The sequence below is a fragment of the Puntigrus tetrazona genome, chromosome 23 (genome assembly GCF_018831695.1).
Source record: "Puntigrus tetrazona isolate hp1 chromosome 23, ASM1883169v1, whole genome shotgun sequence".
Taxonomy (NCBI): Eukaryota; Metazoa; Chordata; class Actinopteri; order Cypriniformes; family Cyprinidae; genus Puntigrus; species Puntigrus tetrazona.
In genome coordinates this window covers 5976833-6003617 of record NC_056721.1, presented here as the reverse complement: position 1 = coordinate 6003617, position 26785 = coordinate 5976833, and the positions used below count along the sequence as shown (strand labels likewise).

General features: G+C 37.6%; 1 protein-coding gene across 11 annotated transcripts in view; it reads right to left on the bottom strand.

Moving 5' to 3' along the window:
* Positions 1–26785, bottom strand: part of si:dkey-178k16.1 (band 4.1-like protein 1) — a 52945-nt gene that overhangs the window by 24202 nt on the left and 1958 nt on the right. For all 11 annotated transcript variants that reach the window (XM_043225065.1, XM_043225061.1, XM_043225058.1 and 8 more), the window contains exons 2-3: positions 3621–3688; positions 3288–3452 (exon numbers count right to left, since the gene is read on the bottom strand). In XM_043225065.1, coding sequence (XP_043081000.1) covers positions 3288–3452; positions 3621–3671 — 216 coding nt within the window. In that variant the 5' untranslated portion in view covers positions 3672–3688. The remainder of the gene's footprint in view (positions 1–3287; positions 3453–3620; positions 3689–26785) is intronic.

Here is a 26785-nt window from a genome sequence, read left to right as displayed (position 1 = left end):
ATTCAGGTAATCAGCTGACCTCATTCTTTGGACACAAAACGTAGCTGAACCTAGACCCGACTAACTGGAGCAACCCCAGATCATAGCACCTAGTTAAATCCAGGTGGTGACTTTTTTTTTTTGTAGTTGAGTGTTGGGGTCAGAAAAACTAAAACCGTATTAAACAGTATGTTTCAAGAAAATAAAATCTAGAACAAACAAAAATATTTAATGAAAGAGCATTATTAATTTTTGACAAAAACATTGACATAATGAGATTTCCTTCTGATTTTAAAGGTTTTTTTTCTCCAACATAAAATTTTTGTACATTTTTAAAATAAAAGACTAAAATGATCAATGATGCAGACTAATTTTTAGATCTCTTCTTTTTTTTCTTTTTTCTTTGATCAAATGTATCAAAGGTATGATACATTTTTTAGCATATCTTTTATATGCTGTTTTTAGAAATGTATAGGCAGATTCGGTGGTCATTGTGAAATGTCTTCTTTTATGTTCCAAAGAATGAAAGTCATACAGGATTGAAATAAATCGAGGATAAAAGATGTCATTCTTGAACTATACTTATACTTGCAAAATGGCAAGCACTGTAGCTTTAGAGTTGTTTTAATTAAGTAAAAATTGCTTCAGGTTTTTCATTAATAATTCACAATGACTATGTTTTACAATTAAGCACAAATAAACAAAATTAATAAGAAGCAAATAGCCTACAAATAACTGAAAAGCAAAGCAAAAATCAAAGCAGAAAAATTGTTTTTTAAACCTAACAGTGTGTTGATTTAGATTCTGTTCCTTATGGCTAGTAATTAGTCGTTTTCTTACAATATAACATTATATTAATTAAACTAAAAATAAAACCATAAAAATGTTTGCTAACTAAAATATTTGTTTAATGAAATTTAAATAAAAGTTAGCATTTGCCATTTTTATTTATTTTCTTTTAAACTTACTTTGCATTAAACTAAAACTGAAAGAAAGATGAAGACATATCAATTAAAAAAATATATGTATCTCAAAATATTAAAAACTATTAAAACAGTGTCATGATTATCCTATATTTTGGCACATAAGCAGAAATCCATTTGTTCTGTTTGTCTTTTTGGAGCTTGGCAAGTATGAATCCTTTTTTTTTTGTATGGAAAAGAGTTTAGATTTATTAAAAAGATTTATTATACCTCTTTGGTGTTATGTGGAGGAAATAAAGTCACACGGATTCGAAACGAGTCCGGAGCAGAGCTGGGGGTGAGTAAACGAACAAATGTTTTAAATCTGCGCTAACTTTAGCCAAAGGTGACAAACACACAAGCCTGGAAAACCCTCCTCCAAAGGGCTGTAGTATTATTTACTCCATGGGACCACTAACATGTCACCATTATAGATTTCCCATCCTCCTACCCTTCAGCCAAGCGTAGAAGACTGGAAGTATAGGCGGCCTTTGACCTTTAGATTGGACGGTCTGTCTCTCTCAGTAGGTGTTGCAGCATCAGTAATGGCAAACGGACGGGAGAAGCTACCAGAGAGCCACGGATATCACCCCAGAGGAGAGCCAAGTCTGAAAACACCCTGGAAATCCATCAGCCGGCAGACCCCTGGGGCACATGGGCAGACGTGCCACTGATCTCAGTGCAGTATGCGGAGATCCCCAGAGAGCTAGTAGTGTGGGAGGGCTTTTCACCTATCAATGAACACCCCCACCCCATCAGCCCACACCAGCATTCATATCTCATGTGCTGTAATTCCCAGAAGCACTGCGGCAGGCAACCTGAAGCTGCAGAGCCGGGCTGTGAAATTCCAATAAGGGTCCGGGGATCACAGGAACATCATTGGGATTTTTTGTTTCGACAGAATTTGGGAACATCTGTGCATATTCTTACTGTAAAGCTGCTTGTTTGTATGTGCCAAATGTAATAGTTTAGTATGGTCTCAATTTAGGTTTTGGCTGTATGTGTTTAGCACCATAAAATGCATTATATATTTGCGATGTACTTTTGATATTAGAGTTGCAGGAAAAATACCCAACACCTTTAAAATTAAGGTTTCGCACATGCTCACTTGAGTATAATTGCTAAAACTGAGACATTTTTCTTAGCGCCTCTAATTTAAATCTCAGTAGCGAAAGTAAAGAGAGTTAGGATGTTTGATTCATTTCTACGAATCTTTTTTTTTTCTGTTTGTATCACCAAATAAGTGTCCCTGTGCAACTCTGTTTAAAAATAATTTAGTGAATATTAATATTATCTGTACAACTTCCATCCGTACAACATCCATGAAAGTTTACTGTACGTGTAATGAATCTACAATATGTAAAAGTTTCTCTTTTCAAAATAAGTTAAAAAAATAAATAAAATAATATATATATATATATATATATATATATATATATATATATATATATATATATATATATATATATATATATATATATATTATTGCCGTTTTGATGCAAATTATTGCTAATGATTAAATTTAAAAAATGTTAAAATAGATTTTGAAGTTTTATAATATAAAGGGGAGTACTTCTAAATTATTCTTATCATTTCTTATAATAAAAAAACGCAATGTTAAGTGAATGCATCATTGCAAATATGTCATTGTAATTGATAAATAAAGGATAATTATATATAAATATCTCATTTTTAATTACAGTACAAATGTTTTGGATCAATAAGATTTTTTATGTTTTTGAAAGAAATATCTCATGCTCACTAAGGCACAATTTATTTGGTAAAATATCTAGTAAAAGCAGAAATATTGTGAAATATTGTTACAATTTAAAATAACTGTTCTCTATTTGAATACATTTTAACATTATATTTACTCCTGTTACGTAAAGTTGGATTTGCAGACAGACACAGGCTTCAGTGTCACAAGATCCTTCAGAAATTATTCTAATATGCAGATTTTCTGCTCAAGAAACATTTCTTGTTATTATGCTTTTTTGGTAATCATGCTAATTTTTCAGAATTTTTTGATAAAAGAGTCTGTCATTTTTTAATAAAAACACTCTCAGAAAAAGGTAAAAAAGTTGCACAAGTGTGTCTCTTGCACCACAGATTACCGACCCAGTGAAAACTGTGTATATAACATTATACAGTATTTATTATAGAATTCTTCAGCCCCACTACATAATTCAGCTGTTAAATCAGTCGACAGAGATGTGCTTGACTTGACAATGGAATGCAGCACTACTGGAGAACAGTATGTGAAAACCTGAGAGCCCTAGAGGTCTGGCACCATGTTTCTACAGAACAACACAAATTAGTTTCAGCACACGCCAGCATCTACTGTACCTCCACCCCGGTCTCATAGGCAGATCCATCCAGCAGCATGACTTTCACAGGTACCGTCTTTGGTCTTTTGGAGGATTTCTGCGGGGACCTGGACATCCTACTAGGTGTTTTCTCAGACGAATCATCCGTGTCTCTGTGCTCATCCGACATCTTTGAATCGTGATCCTGAATAGAAGTGATCAAAGTTTTAAAAAAAAAGCTCTGAAATGGTGAAGTGTTCAAAAGCAATGCATGAAAGAATGTCTCATGAATATATTTCAAATGCTAAAAAGCATGGCATAGTCAACATTTTATAAGGCATAATATTTAATAAATTATAGATCTTAGGCTTACCGTAAAACCTCCGTCTGCTGTGTTCTTTACGGCTGAACTTTTCTCTGACATAGCAATCACTTGCAGTCCTAAAGAAATAAAGATTTGCGCAAACTCATTAAACAGATCCAACTTTCTTCATATTCATTTCTTTACAGGTCTAATAAACCCTATATCTGACTGCTAGCAACATATCGGTGCTGCTTTTATGTCTCTTAAATCGCTTTTTACATTCCATAGAATAAGGGTTTCGAGCAACAGTTAAATCATATTAAATGTTATGTTTTAGGTGAGCTGTCCCTTTAATATGATTCAATAGATCAGGACAAACAAACGCATCTGTTGGTTTATCATATGAGCCATGCTGCGATATGTTCATGTGATCCGCAGAGCAAATGTTTCATGGTTAGTCACCAAATGACCAGGATAAAGTCTGTTTGACTATCTCTTGAAGCTACTGAAGCTCCCTTAGAAGGACACTTGGTGAACTGCAATGCAAGGGAATGTGTATATGGGCATATGGCCACGAGAAACATCTAAAACATTACGTGTCTGCAGCAAGTATAATTAGCTGGCGATGATATTAATAAATGAACAAGCTGTGATACACAGTTTGATTAAATTGTACTACGACTACTATGAACATTTTATTTATTAACTGAGCTGTTTGTCCTTTTCCGGAATAGAAATCTATATTAAATGAAGACAGATGGATGTAGAAGCTGCATCTAAAAACAGTAAAACGCTTAAAACCTGGCTAAATATGCAACCTCTTTTTTTTTGCAAATAAACTTCTCTGTGTTTAATGGTGTTTAGGTGTCGCAGCTTGACAGTTTGATACCACTGTGAATATGCTAATCGCCTTCATTTCCATCTCATTCACTTGCACCACGCTGTGCTACTAAAAGCCCCTAACATCTCCCCCATAGAAATTCTCCAAATATCACTCGATATAAGCGTCGCAGTTCAAACAAACAAACCTCCCTGTTTGGCCATGCTCATTTTCATTGTTCGCTCTTTAAGTACTCTCCGCAAATGCACCCGTGATTCAGTCAGAAGACAAGCAGCCAGTCCATTAAATGGATAATCTATACATTTAACTCCGGTTGCTGACTTATCTCTTCTAGCAATTAACCGGTTTTAACTGAAGCTCTGCGTTTTGCCGTAATGGAGGACTTAATGCTTTAATTATTTCAGCTGAACTGTTACGGCCTTGAGGGTTTGCGCTTTCTTGATGCATTTATTCATAGAAAAGAGGACGAGAAATGATGGAGAAGAGATCAAGATCGGGAAACGTTCGAAATTTTAACTGTCCAAGAGAGCAAAACACAAGCGAGTTTATCGATATATTGGCAGTTTTCTAGATGCTGGTGAAGCATCAAAAATAAGATGGCGTACAAAGTAATGTATATAGTTAAAGCCATCTATATCCAACCAATTCATAAACGTTAGCATATTACACTTTTGAAATGTGCAACCTTTCACATCTGACAAAACAGACCAAAAATATTTCTCATTCTGCGCTTCACAAGATTTTGTCCAATCAAATGCTCTCTGGAATAAGATTATCCCTTACTTTTTTCTCAGCATGAGAAACATAGTTTAAATTGTGAGATACAATTTAAATTCATTATTTTAAGGGAAAGAAGAACGTCCCAAAACATTTTTTTCTTCCACGGCAGAAGTAAGCTATAGTTACATCACATCTACTAAAAACGAGTTACAGAAACAGAAAGATATGAAGCACCAGAATAGTACCAGACAGTTGCTTTTCCAGCTCCTTCTCTTTCAGTTAATGTGTTTTCAGATCAATATATTGATTGGGTCTTTTACTGGGCTAAGAAGGTCAGTTTATGGACTAGAAATTAATTCATGTGCCTCCATCAATGACTAGCCAATAAAGTTACCACAAATCAATGTTTGTACAAAAATATTTTAATGTTTGATTAAAATGATACTTGTATTACTTTTATAGTGTAAATATTATGACAGATCATTTAAAAAATATGTCGAAAATAAAAACCTAAATGTAAAAAATATATGTATACGTGTGTACACTGTCAGAAGTCTCAACACATAAAGGTCAAACCTTAGACATACACTAAAGGCTCAGTAAAGCCAGCAGCTTAAAGAAACAAGCCTGCCTCTGCTGAAGTCTCAGTTAGAACTGCTGGAGCTCGAAAAAACAGCAAACACTTTAATGTGTTCATAGCACAGCCTGGAGAAATCCACTAGGAATAAATGAAACGCTTACACAAAATGCAACTAAATGAAATGGAGACATGTAGCTGAATATTGTAACAGCACTGTTCACTCAGAGCTAAAGTAATGAAATGTGAGCCTTTTTTAAAAGTAGCTACAGGTTTGTAGTCTAGACACTCTGATTTCATTTTTGTACAGAGACATACTAGAGGCACATCATCATTTCAAACTAAAAATTCAAATTTTCAAATCTTGGATACAGGTCAGCAAGGTTGATGATGCTGATGATCTCGTTGGGACACAATTGGGATTTCACAAAACTTCAAAACATTTTCTACTGAAAAATTTTCACTCAGAAGTTACAGTGTAATATTAATTTACCAGTCTTTGCCAAACTCTTTTTACCATGTTTAAATCTATTACTTTTAAAATGTCCAAAAAAAAAAAAAAAAAAAAAAAAATATATATATATATATATATATATATATATATATATATATATATATATATATATATATATATATATATATATAAATGTTTGGCAGGCAGATTTGTTACGCTTGCCCTGGGTCTCTGCTTTACTTATAATAACGAATAAAATGACTCTGATTCTGATTATGCATTCATTAAATGGACAAAGATAATGTATTCTCCTTCAAACATATGGGAAGCTTCAGAAGAAATACTAGACAGGTGGAGGGGAGACAGAGGTGCAGTTCACGGAGACAAGGAGAGAACACTCGCTTAAAAATGCCAACCAAATTATTGCTACCTAATAAGTGAGACTTTAATTCCGCTGTATAATTACACCTTCCTTGTAAACAGATGACGGATAATGTTGCATTAGTAACTGCAGTGTTGAAAAGCCAAGATTAACATTCTACATCCAGATGCTTATATTGGGATTTAACGCTGTCGAGCTTCAAACCACACGCATGCCAATTTGCACTACAAGAAATATATCCGAGGAGATTAAAAAGACCAATAACTAAGCACTTCAGAAGATGACACTGTGTGGATGTATATAAGTGCTAAAAAATCTCCCAGAGAGAAATCGACTCAGAAAAGACTGTGGCTCTTGGAAAGAGAACAATTGTAGAACATCTGGTCCAGCGTCCCTTGTTCCTAACATTCAGAGAGCTACAGATCCTCCTCGGTTTAAATGCTACACAAACAACGACACATCTTGACTGTAATGGGTCTCTTTTGAGTTCCTACACTTGGGACGGTTCTGAGAAAAATCGCCTCATTGTAAAGCACCGCCTGAGATCTTTAAACACTTCAGTTCAGAGAATGTAAGACAATTGTGATATGCAGCCTCTTTGATGATAGTGTTAACGTATTATACTGATAAAGATGTACTTTATGAAAGGTATGACACTCATGAAAAGTTAAATAAAGAAATGCCAACTGTGCTTTTTTTCCCCAAGTATGTGTTCTTTAATATCTCTTGGAAGTCAATTAACCTTAACCTTTTGCTAACTGTAACCTAGCTCTATCAACAAAAGAAATAATAATGATTAAAAAAAGTTATCTGAGTCTTAAAGATATATTTTCTGCGATATAACGAAAGTCTTCTTCAAAAGTTACACTGAAGAAAGAAAGTCATAGGTGTTTGAAACATGAGGATGAGTAAATGATGAAAACCTTACTTTTCTGTGTGAACTATCCTTTAACCCCAGGGCCAATCGTTTAAAGAAGCTTTGGGAAGCCAGACTTTTATTTATCTGACTGTTTCAGGTGTGGATAATTTGGGCCAAGAACCGCCCACTCATACAGGAATAGACTATCTGACTGAGACAAGAAACAAATATTGTAATGTGCTGTTTAGGATTTCTTCGAAAACTGATGATAACACATTAGCAATCTGGTGTGGGAAAAACTCATTAAAATAATGAGTTCTTTTTCCATAGGTGAGCAGCTATAAACAAAATAAATTAGTGGAAATGTGTGTTGAATTTGTAATCATAATGAATAATATATACATTTAAAAGTAAAAGTAATTACTTTACAGATAACTTTGAATATACAAATCTACTTAATTTATTTGCCACCAAAGAGATTTAGACAAAAACCTTTTTTGCCTCAATATGTTAATTTGCTGTTTATTAATAGTTAGTAGTAATTCAGTTTTGGTTTGTGTAAGATAAGGAATGACAATATGATCATGCAGAATATGTTTTTTATAAGTACTAATAAACAGACAATATGCCAATAATAAGTATGCTAAATAGCAACTAGTTAAATTAAAGTGTTACCAATCTTTTTAATATATTTCCTTACTTCCTTACTTCCTAACTTACATTTATATAGCATATTATACTCATACTATATTAATTTTCTTTTAATAACCCAAGTTCCTTAACATCTAAAACTGGATTAACCATGACTAACCATGACGCTAACCTGGCAAACTGTAGCAAATCCAATGACCAGTTCCTCTTTAAAATGTTCATTTTAACTTGTAACCTTAAACACAATGTGAACAAAATCCTTCTTTCATAAACTTGTAAACATGAGCAAGCAAATACAATGTCAAAGTGAGGGCTTTTCATTGAAGAATAATGAGTAAAGGATTACGAAGCAAGATAAAATGTATTGCTTTGTCAGAGATCAGGCCTCTCAGTTAATGAAATAACATGCATGAGATTCGTTTCTCTAATGTCATCTGCTTCACCCCCTGATCGTTATACATGAATGACTGTTCTGGTCAATACACACCTAATCAGCAGGCAGGGAGAGATAATAAGGAATCCGACATGGGGCGGTTCTGCTCCTGTCTTTTGTTGTTGTTTTTTCCTCCTGTCTAGATATTTCTCCTCAAGGAGTTTGCTCATATTTTTGTTGATGTCAGAGTGTTAAAATTGGCTTGATTAGGGATGTTGTTTAGATCAATGGCATTTTAGATTTGTGTAAACTTAAAAAACAAGGTTTCTGACAAGCATTGCAAGATTGTACAGTAAATTATTTAGCCGGTATTTCATGAATCATCAGTGAATCACTTTGAAACTAATGGCAGTGGAGATTTGTTTACACTTAAAATATGCTTACATAATTTGTCTCAGTGGTAAAAAAATTAACCAATGAGTATAGCTGTGGTTCCCACCGTAGCCCACCAGAGTGGCGGGGCAGTAGTATATGGCAAGGAATGCTGTACTTGTTTCTGTGTCTCAAGGAACCGAAGTTACAGAAGTAACCAATAGGTTTCCTGTCGACATTTCAATCATACTGTGTCTGCTTAAGATGCTATGGGAGCACAGTCCAATCATGCCATGCTAATAATAGCAGGAAGACCAAATAAGTGAAAGTGAGCCCAGGCAGTTATAAGCTGGGGAAACACAATCACCTATTAAGCAGAGAGGATTCTGGCGTTTAATGCCAGAACGTCCAGATTATAAAACCTGGTGAATGTGGATGGCGAGGACCAGCTGGCCATCTCACAAATCTCTGCCAGGGAAATACCGTCAGAACACTCCCATGACAAGGCAATGCCTCTAGTTGAATGGGCTCTTATTCCGTTGGGACAATGTTGGCTTGAAGAAGAGTAAGCTAGTGAGATAGCATAAACAATCCACCTAGAAAGCCTTTGCTTTGTGACCGGGTAGCCCTATGGAATGGGTGCCAAAGCAAACAAAAAGCTGATCCGTTCATCTAAAGGCAGCGGATTGCTCAACATATAGCTTTTAAGGCCCTGACCGGACAGACAGGGTTCAATTCCTGATCTCCATCTGCAGGGGGGTAGTGCTGATAAAGACACCACCTGCACTCTGAATGGCGTGGAGAACACCAGTCGAAGTAACAGAATGGTTTTAAACGATAGGGACTTCAAAGTGGCCGTTCGCAGAGGTTCGAAGGATGTGCCCCTCAGGTCTTTAAGTACAGTAGAGGTGAGGATTTCACACACGCCTGGCTCCCTTCATGAAATGGGACAACAAGGTTGTCTTTGCCCACTGACTGTCCTGCAGTGAGATTGTGTAAGGCTGCTATGCCGGCACATAGATCTTAGGAGTGGAAGGGGAGCATCCCCTGTTCAGCAGTTCCTGCAGGAATGATAGTAGCACTGATACATCGCATGAAGTAGGGTTTTCATTTTAGATAGCACACCAGAAAGATCTATCTTCACCCTGCCAAATATTTTCCAAATCTTCTGAATTCTCTCTGATGGAGAGTCCATTTGTCTGAGGGGACTTTGTTCTGTGACAGCATGTCCGCACCCTGATTCAGTTTGCCCGGAATGTGGGTTGCTCGAATTGAGCACAGGTTGAACTTTAAGAGGTGTCTCGATGACAGACCCCCTTGATGATTTATGTATAACACCACCGTCATACTGTCTGAACTAACTAAGACGTGGTGATCCCTCAGATGTGGAAGGAAGCCGTGGCAAGCATGACATACTGCTAGAATTTCTAGGCAGTTGATGTGTAGGCTGCTTTCTGATGTCGACCACAGGTGCTAGGCACCCTAGCATAGTACGCCATAGTACCCCAGCCATTTGTGGAGGCACCTGCCATCACCTTTCTCCTGCTGACTATCCGCATTCCATGCATCCATGATGCCACGTTTGAGGAGGAACTCATGCTTTCAGCCAGCTTTGCAGAGGGCGCATACAAAGACTGAGCTGCAGTACTGAAGAGGCTGTGGCCATTAGACCCAGTCTAATGAAATGCTTTCAGGGGCAGGAGACACACCAAGTGAGGGACGCTACATGCTAGTTTAAGAGTTTAAGACCATCCACAGGAACGCTAGTTGGCCCAAGCATTCTAAATGGCTGAGTAGCAGAGTTTGTGTAGCCGAGACTCCTCCACTGATCTGGATAGAATGAGGCAGTCATCGATATAATTGAGGACACAAATTCCCATCTGCCTCAGAAGGGAGAAAGTCGCATCCATACACTTTCTAAAAGTGTGAGTAGCCAGGGAGAGCCCGAAGGGCAGGACCTTATATTGATAGGCTATCTCCTCAAAGGTGAATCCCAAGAATTGTCTGTGATGGAGAGCTATCTTATAGTGAAAGTACTGTCTTTTAGGTCCAGAGAAAAAAAGCCAGTCCCCTGGCTGTATTTTCAAGAGGATTTGCTTTATGTATGATGTAATCATTCTGAAAGACTGTCTCATGAGGGCACGATTTAGATGTCTTAGATCGAGAATTGGTCTTTGACCGCAGTCTCATTTTGGAACTAGAAAGTAACGGCTGTAAATTCCCATTTCGCACTCCGCCAGAGGAACTATTTAAATAGCTCCCTTTAACAGCAGGGTTTTTACTTTGGAGCGCAGAACGTGTGCAGTACTGCTTTTCACTGAAGTAGGGACGACACTGTTGAAAAGCAGGAGTCACCTTGCAAACTAAAGGGCATAACTTTATTATTCCCATTACCCAACCCCAGGACACACCAGAAATAGCTTGACATGCCTGGTGGGAAAGGGGATGTATGAACTTAGGCATTTTGTTGCTGCATTTCTCGTGGGGGAATAAAGAGAAACTGCACTTTTTTTAGTTTGAGCTAACACACTGCATAGGCACTTTTATGGACCTAGTATTTGCAGAAAACACAACATTTGTCATACCCGGAACACTGAGAGGTAGAACACGGCGGCAGGGAAATTTTCAGGGTCCAGCTGCAGCAAGACTTTGCCTGGCCCTCTTCTTTGTGTTCAGATCAGGACAACAGTTGAGGCGATAAATTGAGCACTAGCTTGCCTTTTCGGGAAGGAGAAGCTCCTCCCAACTGAATGAGAGTGACTTCTTCGTGGCTCTGGCTGCCTGCTGAGGCTGAGTAGGTGCTTGTGGGCTTTGGCTGCTGTCTTAGGGTGGCTGGCAGCAGTTGATGCAGCAGAATGTTTTGGCAGGAAGGGTCACATAGCTTGGGATGTCTTCTGTGCCTCCGTGAAATACTCAGCAAAGCCCTCCACTGAAGGACCGAACAACCCACTCGGCAAGATTTTGTTTGCTTCTTTTATCTCTGTGATATTGGGTGCATTGTGGCACTCCAGCACCACAAGGCTCGTCATCGAGCGACCAATCACCTGCGCAGTGATCTTCGTGGCTCTCAAAGCCAGGTCAGTCAAGCTTCTTGGCTCACTGAGAGTCACAGCATCTGGACCGTCAGCAGCCATATGGAGTTTGGCTTGAAAAACCTGGAGTACAGCAATTGAATGGAGTTGCAGAGGCTGCCTGTTTCACAGACGAAAAGATGAAGAAAGGGGCAGAGGCTGTGCAATGTGTGTCGAGTAAGGTGCACACCACGACTTTGTTGCTTATGAACTTCAGGAAAAAATGGCGTCAATCTCAGACGATAGGCTTGTGGGCACCCCAACAGGAACTATCCATCGAGGCAGCTATGGGACAGCTCCTCTGGATGAGACCAATCCAATCCCAGCTTGCTGACTACTCTAGACAGGCTGTGGAGGTGTTGGGCATCCATCCTTTGCATGGGGGAGCTCAACCATGTCCGAAGCTGCTAGAGACATGCTGTTGTCTTGCAGCTCATCATCTCTCCCACCAATGGAGAAAAGGCCACTCGCAGTTGCGGAGGGACGCTAATCTTCATTCAGGAATAGGGCGGGAGAATCTTCTCTTTGTGGACACTGTAAGGCACTTGGGGGCTGGGCCAGCATGAGCTCAGTGTTCTCAGAGTGCTGAGATCCTCTGCCCTGTTGTTTCTTGTTCACAGGCCTGTGAGAAGAAGACAGGAGGGCTCAGGAACAGGAATCGCTCTCTGAAAAGAAAGCTATGCTAGCTTGAAAAGAGGAGAGGCTGAGGGGCTTGTTGCGCAAGTATGCAGGCACGGTAAGAGAGCAACATTCATGTGGGCTTTCCTCTAACAGAACATAGGTTCAAGCAGCACCACTGCTAAACCATAGGTTAGTTTTTTTACCACTACATGAACAGATCTGATGTTTCACACATGATGTTTTACTGCATGATTTACAAAAAGGCTTCTGTTAGAAGGGAAAAAGGAGTTTTCGCATAGCGTCTTAAGCAGTGAAGCGTCGAAAGGGAACTTCAAAAGTTAACACTTCAAAACTTTCCTCATCCAATACACAAAATGTCAGAGCCAATCATAACATAAACAGTAACTTGTAACTGGGACATGCTGGAAAATAGACTGATTTACTTCTAATTAAAAGCACCGTTCACCCAAAAAGACAACTACTGTCATCATTTATCTTACCTTCATGTGCTCCCGAACCCATGTGACTTTTTTTAGTATGTGCTTTATTAAAGAATTCAATCTATCTTACAAGCCTTCAGTTTTAAGTGTCTTGTCCTCCTGACAGATTTCTTGTTTTTAGCATTTCAGACTTGTTTTCATCAGCTTGCATCATATGTAAAAGTTTGCAATTCACGTATTTCCATTTTGCAAACTGCAAAGTGAATCTTTGTTAAAATTCAGACTTGACTAAATCAGTGCCAGCCTGTACAATCATGTCAAACTGATGGAGCACAATAGAATAGAAGTGCAATAATTCATACTAAAATATAACCTTTTGCTAAAATATATTGTATCCCTAAGCAGAGGAATGTCAAATTTCTTCACCAAAGAACAACAAAGAGTGTTTTGTAGCTGTTTGCAGTGATAAAGTAATATTCAGTAAAGTGCTGTTTAATTATAAAATAAAAAATAAGCAAATGTATATATGTGTTTTTTGTTTTGTTATTTTTGCTCTATCAAAAACATATTGAATCATAACTTTAAAACCAAACAACCTACAGAAGTGTAATTTTTGTGAACTATTACACCTCCATATTACTCCATATTATGCATATATATTTATTATACAGTTGCACCCTACATTTTTATTTTCATATTTATTCTGATAAAATATTCTGCTATTTTTGACATTTGAATGTGACACATCAGGCTGGGGAGGAACTTATTTAATATCAAAGGTTTATTTACATTACAAGCTACTAGAATTGCATCATCCTTTTTGGCCATACCCTGCAAATGCCTTGAAAACGTGAAAAATAGTGCATAAGGGCTGCTTTTATATTGCTTTGCACCCTACCTTTTCATTTTCATGATATGGAAAAGAGCGGCGTTAACATTCTGCTGAAGTACTTCTTTTGTGATCCGCACTAGAAAGTAGGTTTTTCATAACATGAAGATGCTATTTTCATTTTTTGGGACAAACCAACCATTTAAATCAAGTGGTGTTTTTAAAACGTCAACTCTGAAATTAAAAGTTAAATAATTAATTGCCTGATGCTTTTAATGAACAGCAGTGATTAGATGCACACTTTGACCTTTGTGTAGTAGCTTTCATGTGAAGTGGTTCCTCCGACTAAAGCTCTCACCATGATCAAAACAGCATTTGACACAGACGATGATGGATAATTAAAATGCCCAAACAGAGATCAAGCAGCCTTATCGTGTTGCACTCGGAATGTTGTTTGCACATGTAACCATGTCTTTGTTTATAATCAAGTCAGAGGTCGAGTTTGATCATGGATAATCCCAGTACTGCTGTAGAAGATGACTTGGACTCTTATAATAGCAGTTAATTAGAGTCTGTGTGATTTTGTGTGTTTGCTCAGATGTTGTAAAAACGAACAAATGCTGCAAAATATCTCTGCAGTGATCGTGAGATTATAGAGAGCCGAAATTATGGAACAAGACTGCCGTCTCATTTGCTAAATTTCCCAGTTCTGCCATGATGCACGTTGGGAGCGCAGTAGTGAGCTGGCACTGCCCCAGGCCATATGGACATATGGAGAAGTGAACCTGATGTAACCAGTGACAAGCCGTTCACTTTTATCAGCCGCTTGGTGCTATCAGAACAGTAACCTTCATGTACTGAAGCATAACAAACATCTCAGGGAAAGGAATATGTTGAATAGTACATATATTTGGCAGGCTTTTGTTGCATTCTCTATGATGATTTGGAGTGGAAAACATGAAGAATTCTGTGAAAAGAACCATAACACTATACTGTAAAGCCTACTCTATCAGTCCTGAAAATTATCAACATGATCAAAACCTGTTGTATTCAATCTACTCCGACAAATTTATTACGTTTTGTATGAACGCACACAGATTCTGAAAGATCACTGGCAGTGCGAATGAACAACAATCAAATGATCCCAGGATAAATCACAGGATACACCATCTTTTCTTTATTTGGAATTTCTATATGAAAGAGGATATATTGCTACTTAGTTCATGCCTCTAAATAAAATTGGAGTGCTTTTTGCTTCTCAAGTACATGCTTCATATTCTATACATCAGTATATTAGTTATAAATACCTCAAGTATTCTGATTATTATATTTCAGGCTTTACAGGGTTAATATGGGATATTAAAGGTGATCTGAACTTTACTTATATTGCTAGCAGAACTAAATCTAAAATATTTTTTAAAGAATTAAACGCACAAAGACCAAGAGAGATATGAATGTATGGATTGAATAAATTATTTCATAAATGAAGGTTTTGGATTCTGCAGAAATATGTAGCTTTCTGATAGCTAAAGCAAAAAGGTGGACAGTATAATAAAAACAGTTGCTACTGATAGCTGCTTAATTACGCTCAAGGACGACCAGATCATTCTAAAGCAGGGACTGTACTCCATGTCCAAAATGCACTATGCTGTACATTGAGTTTTGCTGTGAAAGCTGACAAGCCTTTAACAAGAGGATTTTTTTTGAGGTAGCCAAAAAGGTTAAATGAATGGCCTATTCTGATTTTTCATCTATGTATTAGAATATCATAGTAACATTCGTGCCATAGAGCTCTCTTGATGCGGATCAGTAAGTAACCACCTATGCCCGAGAAATAAATCCAATTAAAACAGAACGCAAAAATCACTAAATATAACGATTCCCAGCTATACACTTTCATAAAGTGAAGTATATACTGTATTTATACTACCAATTGTATAGAAATGCCCTACACTAATGCCGCTCTACTAAAAATCTAGTTTTGACATGCTGACATGCTATCATAAGGTTGAAATTAGGGCAGGAAGGCTTTTTTTCTCACTTGCTCTCTTGCCAGTGTCAACAGGGAATACAAATGTATGCATTTAAAATGTCAACATGCTCACAAAATGATTGCAAAATGGCAGGCTAAATTTCTCTGCACTGCCAATTATCTTTCTCCTCTAATTTCTGCATGGCCAAATCGAAATCTAAGTTCCAGTTGTGTATTAACGGGATCGTAACGTGACAAATACTGGAAACCTGCATACTCTGCTTATGCGTCATCTTCTACCACATGCTACCACGACTCACTATGCTTGTATTATTTTTATCCTGTCACTTGGCATTTCAAAATTAGCCTGTCTATCTCTTTTTACGCTAACTAAGAAAGTGTAAATCAAAGCTAAAATGTAGAAAAAAATCTCATTTATAAGACGCATACATATCACTCATTAAAATCAAGCACTAAAACCTTCTCACAGCAGCCATTTGGTGTAGTTCAGAATGCAGGCCTGCTTAGATAAATGCCCCCAAAGCCAGCAAAATGATAGGGAATAATTTCCTGCAAAATGACGGCCGTACTACGCCATTTGTCATCGAGTATCTTCCCTTTCGCTCTCTCCCTGCAGCCTTGCTGTTGGAAAATGGATCTACACTTGGCGACCAGTTCTCCGTAGCTCCAAGCACAATCACTCATCTGTAGTGCAATCTGCTAAAGGAATCCATCATTTATGGCAGAACGCATGCTAGCAGAAGAAAGGCACAGGGCAGAGGCTCTAGTAACTCAAGACAAACATGTCATCAGTTCACACCAAACGATTTCAGGGAAATGACAAAATGTGCATGAGGAAAAAGCAATGAGGGAAAGCCTCTCCATATTTTCTCACGCATGAAAACAGGAGCTATGGTCCATAACTTGGCAGGCTGCCTACTGCCTACATACACAGTATCCTAGGCTGCATCCAAACAACAATGGATTCAGAATATGTGTGTCATTGATTAATTTTAGTATAGGAGAAATAACAGGGATGATTCAATAGCAGTGGTCCTCAACATTTTTGAGTCATAGCCCCCCTAAAGATATTTCTATTATATACCCATGTATATAATCTGGATCTGACAAACAAGATCACCTTTTATTTGAACCCACCTATTTTTCACAAGAGCAAAAGTACTGGAATAGATAGAATTAACATATATTAAAATGAATAAGACTTAATATAAGGTTTAGATGTAGATCTTTTGCTTTGAATATCAGCATCAAGCCTGTGATCCACTGACATCACCAAACTTTTTCATTCGTCTTTTGTGATGCAGCGCAGCCTCTTTCAGGTTGTTTCTTTTGGGGAGTTACCCCTTCAGTCTCCTCTTTAGCAGGTAAAAGGCAGTCTGGAGATTGACTTGGCCAGTCTAAAACCTTCCACTTCTTGCCCCTGATGAACTCATTTGTTGTTTTGGAAGCATGATTTGGGTCAATATTTAGCTGCATGATAAAGGATTTCCCAAGAAGTTTGGTTGCATCTTTCTTTAAATTTGCAGACAAAAGGTTTCTGTAGACATCTTAGTTCATTTTGCTGCTGCCATCATGTGTTACATCATCAATAAATATTAATGAGCCCATCCCAGAAGAAGCCATGCAAGCCCGAGCCATGGAATTACCCCCACAGTGTTTCACAAATGAGCTTGTATGTTTGGGATCATGATCCTTTCTTTCTTTACTTTTCCTTTTCAAAACTTTAGCCTTTCCATCACTTTGGAAAAGGTTAATCTTTGTCTTATCGGTCCATAAAACTTTGTCCCAGAATTTTTGAGGCACATCTCTGAACTTCCAGCCTGTTCTTCCTGTTCTTCTTGCTAATGAGTGGTTCGCATCCTCTGGTGTAGCCTCTGTTCTTGTGATCATGAAGTCTTCTGTGAACAGTAGACTTCACTCCTGCCCTCTGGAGGTTGTTGCTGATCTCACTTACAGTTGTTTTAGGGTCTTTCCTGACAGCTCTAACAATGTTTCTGTCATCAACTGAAGTTGTTTTCCTTGGCCTACCTGTTCGATGTCTGTTACATAGTACACCAGTGGCTTCTTTCTTCTTTAAGACATTCCAGATGGTTGACAAGGCTATGGCCAATGTGTGTGCAATGGCTCTGATTGATTCTTTTCTTCTCTCAGCTTCACAATTGCTTGTTTTTCATCCATAGACAGCTCTCACGTTTTTCACGTTGAGTGCAGCTCTTAACTATAAATGCAGTTTGAACAGCAAAACCCAAATCTGAAACTAGGCATAGACATTCAGTGCTGATTATTCCTTGAATATTCATTATGATAGGACACACCTGGGCGACAAAAAAACAACTGTCGGTCACAAGTTTCAATACTTTTGCTCACATGAAAAACTGGAGGGTTCAAACAAAGAGTGCAATCTTCTGGAAATAAAATCTGGCATGTAAATCTCTTGTGTTATATTAATCTTTTGATAGCAAACCCAAACATTTTCAGTCTACAACAAAAATAAAGGAATTGGCCTCACTAGCCAGGTTACCGATATAGCTAATGGACATGCCATTTATCACTAAACAATTTGTATGTTTTGACATATTTTTTTCCATTTAACTTTTGCAGAAATTCTATATCGATACTTCACATTTCGCAAAGATCTTTTTACGCAAATATACTAGGCTACTGTCCCAATACTTCTGGAGGGGAGTGTTTGCGTGTGTGTATATCTATATGATGCTGCTCTTAACTTTGGCCAAAACATAAAGCATCATAATTAAGTTGACTACATTTTGGAACAGCCATTGCATCAGGTGTGTATATAATGCTTGAATGTAGCCTACAGATTCAGCTCACTACATTTTAGAACAGAGCTATGGTGATGGCAAGACTTCTTTTTGAGGAAGCTGCGGTGCCCTTTCAGAAGGCACAAAACCCCCCTTGTTCAATGCATGAAAGCGCTCCACTGTAAAAAAGAAAAAAGAAAAAAAAAAAAAAACAACCAAACGTCAGCTGAGTCTTATATCAACTGAGTGAGTTTATGAAAAAAAAACTGACAGCTCAGTTTTGCAAGATCTATTTACCATCTTGGAACAAATCTATTCAAACAGCACTGCCGTAATAGTATAATACACAGAACAACCTTCAAATAAACAAATACAAAAACACAAGCGTTCAAGTGCATGAAAAAAAACATATCAACTCAAGATTCATTCGTAGCCCGAAGCCAATGAGTCCTCAAATGGTGGCATGCAAAAGGAAGTGATGACGTCACCGGTGCAATCAGTCTGTGAGAGCGGCGTACAGGCAAAGAGGAGGAGCGTGACGAAGAAAGGCAAGCAGGTTTTCTTCAGGGCCCCTAGTTAGCATGCACGTCATACACGGCCCCTCTCAAATTAATTGGAGCATTCATATTAATGCTGTTTACCTCCAATCCATCAATCTGTCCTGAGTGAAATTCGGCTGATGCAACGGAACGGCGTTTAGTCCAGCACGGATACATCCTTGAGACTTTTCTGTTTGTGGTTTAAAGCTAAAACCCATTCAAATCGACTTGGTGGATGTTGCTTGAGTTTCTGAAAGGCATCCTATGAAGCAACAGGAGTTAAATTGAAAGGCTGCCAAGCATGTACGGTTCTCAGTGAGAGCGTAAAACCTCAAACCAGAGAGGCCTTTTATTGCTCGGCTGCGATAAAAACGCAGTCCAGCGAAAGTGTGAACAAACATCTCTCGCCACAGGAGCACCGGAGCAAGTTGAGGAAAGGCCATCCCTAAAAAATCCTGTGAAACAGCCTTTGTTGGTTTAAAACATCTGCCGTTATCCGTAGCGTAGATAAATACATTAAGGCAAGAAGGAAAGTGGACATTTCCTTTTGGAGACTTCCGCAGGGGAAAAGTGAGGATCCACAGATGCAGACATCATCCTTTAAGAACGTGCCATCTCGCATCGCTGAGCAGTTCAAGGACATGCAGATAACTGCATATTGAATTAGACATAGATTCTCTTTCAAGGACACGCCATAAATTCCTAATGAAATGTGGCTCTTTATGGCACTCGCAAACAGATAAGGACACAAATAATTAGAAGGTGAGAATCCTGTCATATAATTTAGCCAGATTACTGGCACTCTTTGGAGGAAATCGAGAATGTATATTTATTAAAAAAAGCGTGAATGTAATGCAGGGTGATTTTTATTTAGTAATTTTTGTTAGCCCTGAATTACTTGTAAATCAATGTATATTGGAATGATTTCTGAAGGATTATGTCACACTGAAGACAGGCGTAAAGGCTGATGAAAATTCTGATTTGCATTACTGAAATAAATTATATATTTAAAAAAAAAACATTCAAACTGAAGTGTACACACATTGCATAAAATGTATCTGTCTATCTACATAAAAATAGACTATAAATATTCAGTATATAATCCAGAGTAACTAACTCTACAAACCCCTGATAGTCTGGGACGCTGCCAATCACTTAAGACATGACTTTTAAAAATGAAACAGATTTTACAACACTAAGCATTAGGGGTGTAATGTACCACATACTTGTACTAAATATTTTCAAAAATGTCTTTCGGTTCAGTATGCATGTGTACTGAACAAATGCAGCACCGTTTAACCACTGCACCAGTGGAAATTCATAGAAAACTTCCAGTTTTATATACTGTCACTTTTAATAAGAAACAAAGTGTCATCTTTCAAATGATGTCCATTTATTCAGGAAGCTCAAACTATAAATGTTTTGAGGCTCTGAGATGTGGACAGACAGATCACTGTATAAATGTCTCAGTTAAAGTGGCGGAGCAGAGTGTGAGTAAGCGTTAACTTCTCTTCCTGTTTACTCCTAATTTTAACGCAAAATAAACAAGAATGAACATCTCATGCTTATGATCATGTTATTGCTCAATATGTGTTTTAACCGTGAAAGGTTTTAAAAAACTTGTAAATACAATGTCATTTCATACATACATTTCATTTACCTCAGGCAAGTCATCAGTGTCCACAGCTCTTCAGTTCGTAGTTATATTTAGAAATAAATAGCAATTCAATTTAAGTTCGGCTCTGTAGTTAATTGAAATCTTATAGCACATAAGAAATGTTTAATTATAAGCAAAAAAAAAGAAAAAAGAGCAATGTATGACACGTGTGTGTGTGTGTGTGTGTGTGTATCCATTTAAAGAAATAGTTCACCCAAAAATGAAAACTGCCATTGTTTACTCAGACTCAAGTAATTCTAAAGCTGTATGAGTTTCTTACTATTTTGAAAGTATTTTTCCATACTGTGGAAGTGAATGGCTACATGTAACTGTTTTTTTTACCAACAATTGGTAAATGAAAACAAATGAAAACAATTAAAAATGTTTGGGTCATCTATGCCTCAAACCAGCCCAGTCTCATGAAAATGTATATAAATAGCACGCCAATATAAAAACTAAAACTTGTGCTATTTCTACGAATTTCTTTTTATTTTGGTGTATATACGGCACAATAAGTGACCGGGTATAGCTCAAACTCAAATACAGGTATTTGATAGGCTTCTACAAAACTGAATGCACTATTCTTGGCCACCATTTCAATACCTCTGCTACAGGTTGAATCTTTTTGCGCATTGTCTTCAATCCGATGTATTCAAATCGTGCTTCGCCAAACTACCTCCACAACCATCACTGTCACAAAGCGCCTTTAAAACATCCACCATGACACACTGACAAACTCTCAGTCTGACACACTGATTGAGGCCTGTTTTATGAACCCATCTCTAAAGACGGGAAAATGACAGCAAAAAGCTATGCAACGTTGAGGTAAAGAGATCTTCAACAAAAAAAGGGTGCTCTTTGTAAAGTTCTGTTGCCATGGTGATACAAACACGAACTGTCTATGGAGAAAACGGCCACCGAATAAAAAATTAAAAGCGAGTTCAGCCAGTGGGTATCCTCTTGATGACTGACATTAAAGGTTAATCAGTAGGGTCATTTTTTTTAATTCTCGCAATAATCTAAAACGAGCTTCCGATATTAGCATTGCTAGTGACTTGATGAGCTTGTGACTCATCAAGGGAATCGTCTAAGCCATATAAACCTAAAGACCCAAACAACCGTGCAGCATTGAAGCTTTTTACCACAGGAGATGGGTAATTCTAATGAAGGGGAACTTGAAATAGACACGCGGCCTGAATTTCAAAGCATTTAATGCATCTAACTCTGGAGTTTTACATATAAGCCTATGCTTTTCAAAGTAGGAAGGGTTTGATGTAAATAAGCTGCATCTAGAAGGACGTCTGCTTAGACCGAATAGCAAGTGTATGATTTGTACAATGAAAAAAGCTCATAGATTAGCCCTTGTCAGTCCCTGCTAAGCGCAATGGCAGAAAGCCTGGAGTAACGAAATGCTCATTTACTGATTAAACTAATTTCTTAAAATGGCAGTCAAAGCAGCCAACTCAATTCTCAAATGATTGAGCCTTTCTTTTGGCCAGCCTCATTCACTTATCAATACATCCTTCTCACTTACCTCACAGATTCAACAGTCTCAGCAATGGCTGAGATGTATTACTAGGCTGGGAGATCAAATAGACTTTGTAACGAGCGTATAGGCAGACAGGCTCATTAGGGTTATGCAAATAAGTTTTTTTTTTTTATTCAAACAAACACACCTGTCCACACTGACAGCGACAAAGAGAGACAGATTCTTATCTCTGACTGAAAAAAATCTGAATTACTAGGCCTTTGTCTGTCTTGTTGAATTTGGTTCTTTGACCACAATGATAATGCTCCAGAATGTTAGAGTTTAAATTTAATAAAGCTCCTAATTTCATCTGAACAAAATGTCAGAGGTGCTTGCAAAACTCGTCTGTGCAAAACTCACAGTCAGGCCATTGATATGTGAATGCTAATGTGTTCTGTGTGGTTAGGTTGCTGCTTACTGACTGAAGTCAAAAGAGCCGACCAACAAACAGCGTCAATTTTGTGGGTTTTTTAATGATTTTATTTTTATATTTAAATTATTAATTTATTTTATTACGCACTTTTCATTTCAGCAACATAGATGTAGATTTATTTCAATTAACAAAAATATAAAAATATAAATAGGCTTGTTTTCGTTATTCTGAACACTTCTTGCAAGCACCTGTGATGCTTTTTTAACTAATTGATATAATTTTTTTTAATTAATATTTTGAAAAAGCTTTCATTTTTCTATTTTCAGTTTTTAATCATCATACATTTTTTTCCTTTAAAATAAAGATAATTATTTTATCTTGAATTAGCATTTTAGTTTATTAGCATTTTTATTAGTACCTTTAGTACTTCACATTACTTTAGCAATTTTAGTACGCTTTAAATAAAAATAATATTTTCAGCTTTCCAGTTTGTTTGTTTTTTTATTATTATTTTTATTTGTTATTATTGAAATGAATGAAAACAATATTACGTAGACTTTAGTTTGACAAAAAAACACTGCACCAAGTCTTATATTGATGTAAGATATTGATCCAGTGGAACACCATTTGTGCCAGAAAAACTAAAAATAGTATCCGTGATAAAGGTTAGGAAATAAAACTACAAAATCACACGATTATTCATGTAGCACAAACAGGATGAGTTACACCCTGAAGTTTATGAGCAACAGTGATTGCCTTTAGAAAGAACAGCTAATCACAGTCGAGAACAGGAACTGAGCGACACAACAACAGCAATGACCCTTTTTTTGAGAGGTCTCGGACTCCATATTTCCATGCTAAAATGTCACGATGGAAAGTACAAAAGGCTCTCCTAGGAAATTAACAAAGGCGAAGTCAGATACTGAAGGAAATAAAACTGCTTTTAGCTCAAAGGTATCAGTGCCTCCTGGAAGGCATCACCACCTACCCCTTCATTTTCCGCCTTGTGTCCATTTAAAAGATGTCAGTGAATCCAATGAATGTGAAAGGGGGCCTGATGAAGCGGCAAGAGAAAATTGCGCTGACTCACAGCAATCAGACCGAGTCATGCTGTCACCCACAAGACCACAAAGCTTAACTGCCTTCTGAATAATTTACATTCTTCTGTACGATCAGAGCAGAACTTCATACATACAACTGACTCATATACAGGCAAATAAGCTCCCGTGGGAGGCAGCTCTCCTTCTGTGAGCATCAAAACCTTCCCAACCCCGACTCTAAAGCGCAAGACACTGTCCTCTCAGACGCACACAGCAAACGGGACACTGTTAAACGTGAATGAAGAGTGATCTGCACTCTCTGAGCCCTGCGATGGGGGTGGAGAAAAAAGAGGGGGTCATTTTTTTCAGTTTGTCAGCCCTGGAGGCCATAAGAGCAGAGAGAGCAGAGAGGATGGATCTTACTGTGTTAGGACCTAGAGGGGAAAAAAAGGCCACAGAAAGAGGCTTATATTAAAAAGAAAAAGACGTTATGTCATAGAGCAACATCCTGTCTATTCAGATGCCTCCGTCTGGGCCATTTTTGAGGGCAGCACAGTGCAGCTAAGATATTTAAGATAAACATATCGATACCCTGAAATAAAATAAACATTAACTGAAATAGAGTTTTATATACATTACATTTTATTATTAAAATATTTTCTAATATATTTTTTGTCAGATTCATTTTTATTCCTGTGTATGAATGAATTTCTTTCTTCCGATGAACACGAATGGAGATTTTAGAAAATGAATCCATCTGTTTGAATCCACATAATGCAAATCCCTCAAACTTGATGCTTCAAAAACGACACGAAACAAACCCGACGGTAATCCATCCGTGGGTGAAAAAACCACTAATATTTTTACATTTTCAAATTATAAACCATCACTTCAAACCAGCAGTCAAACATGGGTTCATGAGATAAAATAGACACGCAGGGATGAATTTCAAAGCACTTAACGCATCTAACTCTGAAAAAATCATAAGCTTATATGTAAAGTTTCAAAGTAGAAAGGGTTTGAAGCGAATAAGCCACATCTTGGAAGGAGGTATGCTTCTTAGACGTGACATAAACGTTAAAATGTTGTGAAAGTCATAAAATGAACATCTGGGATGATGTAAGGATAAGTAAACAATGAGAGGATTCAGGGTCAACTGATACGTGTTTTTCAGGGTTGATATCTTAACAGATAACCAGCATTTTAAACCGATATGTATGTCTGGTATAAAACAATAAAACTCATGAATAATCATGAATAACAAGGGCTCTGAGAAAAGCTTTCTTTGAATGCTTTTCAATTGTTTTATTGGCAAAATCGGTTTTGAAAACGACCGATAACCAAAAAACGATAATGATAATCTGCCAGACTGATAATCGGCTGACTCCTAGAGAGAATTTTTATTTTGGCCCTGTTGGAAATGTGATTTCGAGGACCTGCGATAGATCATTTGTGAAGTCCGGGAGCCAGTATGCCGAGTTCAAGCTGATTTCGTGTTGGACTGCTTTACCTGACAGTTTATGCACCATTACGTCACCAAAATGTGGGCTCAGAGATGGACCGCGATGGCTTAAGCTACCATTTGGGACAGGGCCATTGACTGTCTGGCCGCCAAAGCCAGCCAAGCTGCCATCGTACCATCGTTTTCAGACTCAGCCTAAACATTTTGTTTATTGAGAAAGCACGTTCGGCTGATTAACTCCAGTTTACCTGCGCGACACATTTCGCCCTCGGTTGTGCTCATGGGGAAAAAAGGTTGTGAAAACAGGATCTTGTTCTTACAGCACTGCCAAATGCAGCACAATGCAATGCATGTCAGCATCCTGTCATCAGTGGAACTCATGGGACGTTATATAGGAACGCTGAGAGCATGATGGAGGAGTGTGTAGGACGGGACGGTTGCAGTTTGCCATTAATAGCATGCTGTGCTCAATTAGTCCAAACAACGTGCTACAGGAATAGCTCGCAGAATTTTTGCCACTTTGTATTGCTACAGCCTTGAGATGAATTAAACAGTTGGTTTTCAGCTAATTAGAGGCGCCAGCTTTTACTATTGCTCATTCCTAGGGTTTTTCAAAAAAGAACTCAGCAAACCTCCAAGTCGGAGTACTATATTTTGGCGCATTACTTATCCACAGTTTCTGCTCAAAAATGATACCTCAAATCATGCGGCTTTTTAAAGAGGTGTGCAATTACCTATTTAACCCTTTCAGATATAAGTTTAAAATATTCAAGCTGAGCCCCAGGAGTGTGTTAGGCGGTTATTTTAGCACCTTGCTATTTCTATGGCTACTCTTTTAAGCAGATTAGCATTTTATTTTTATTTATTTCATTGTAACTTTTAATTCAAAATATTCACAAGCTTGCTGACTATACTGTAAAACAAAATGTGCTTTTGACGTAAAAATACGCTTTATTTTTAAAAGATTTCCATAAGCGTCTATTTGAATGTCTGGGGAAAAAAAATGACAAACATTACGTGGGTGAAAACACTGAACAGCTGTAATATATGACAAGGGATGAGCTCTCTCTGGGCTCTCTTTGGTTCAGCGCCAAAGCGTGAAAGCAGATTGGAATATAGCAGATGGTCATGTGATATTCTAATAAAACCAGTGTGAACGTATGCGCAAGGCTCGAGTGATCCGACTTACTATTTTTGCCTGGTGGACAGTAAAATCCCAATACCTTACATTAAAGGAGGGATCAGAAACTTATGAGTGGGCTTTTTTCAATACCCCAGCAACCACAAACAGCGGCTAACAAAGCAATAGGATCCTATGGGAAGCCTGTAGCATTATAGCAGCAGCTTTTATATGGCCAATATCACTTGGGCTTACTTCAGAATATGCTAAAATGTATCAAAAAGCAAAGGTAGTTAAGAAGCGCGATTAACAAAATTGTCCAAAAAAGGACAATCGTTTTAAAAGGTTTGAAATGAAGGTGTTTTTCATCTATTAATAACTCTCAGGAACAATGCCAAAATTGACGTGTGATAAATGATATGGCCATCCAGACCAATGCACTTCTGTGGTTTGGCAACAGATCCACTCATTACTTATAGGAAAGTAAACTACATTTGTGTCCGGTTTTTTATGGTTTACTTAAATGCGTCTGCCTTTGTTTTCAGTCATCCGCTCCGATGAATAAACCGA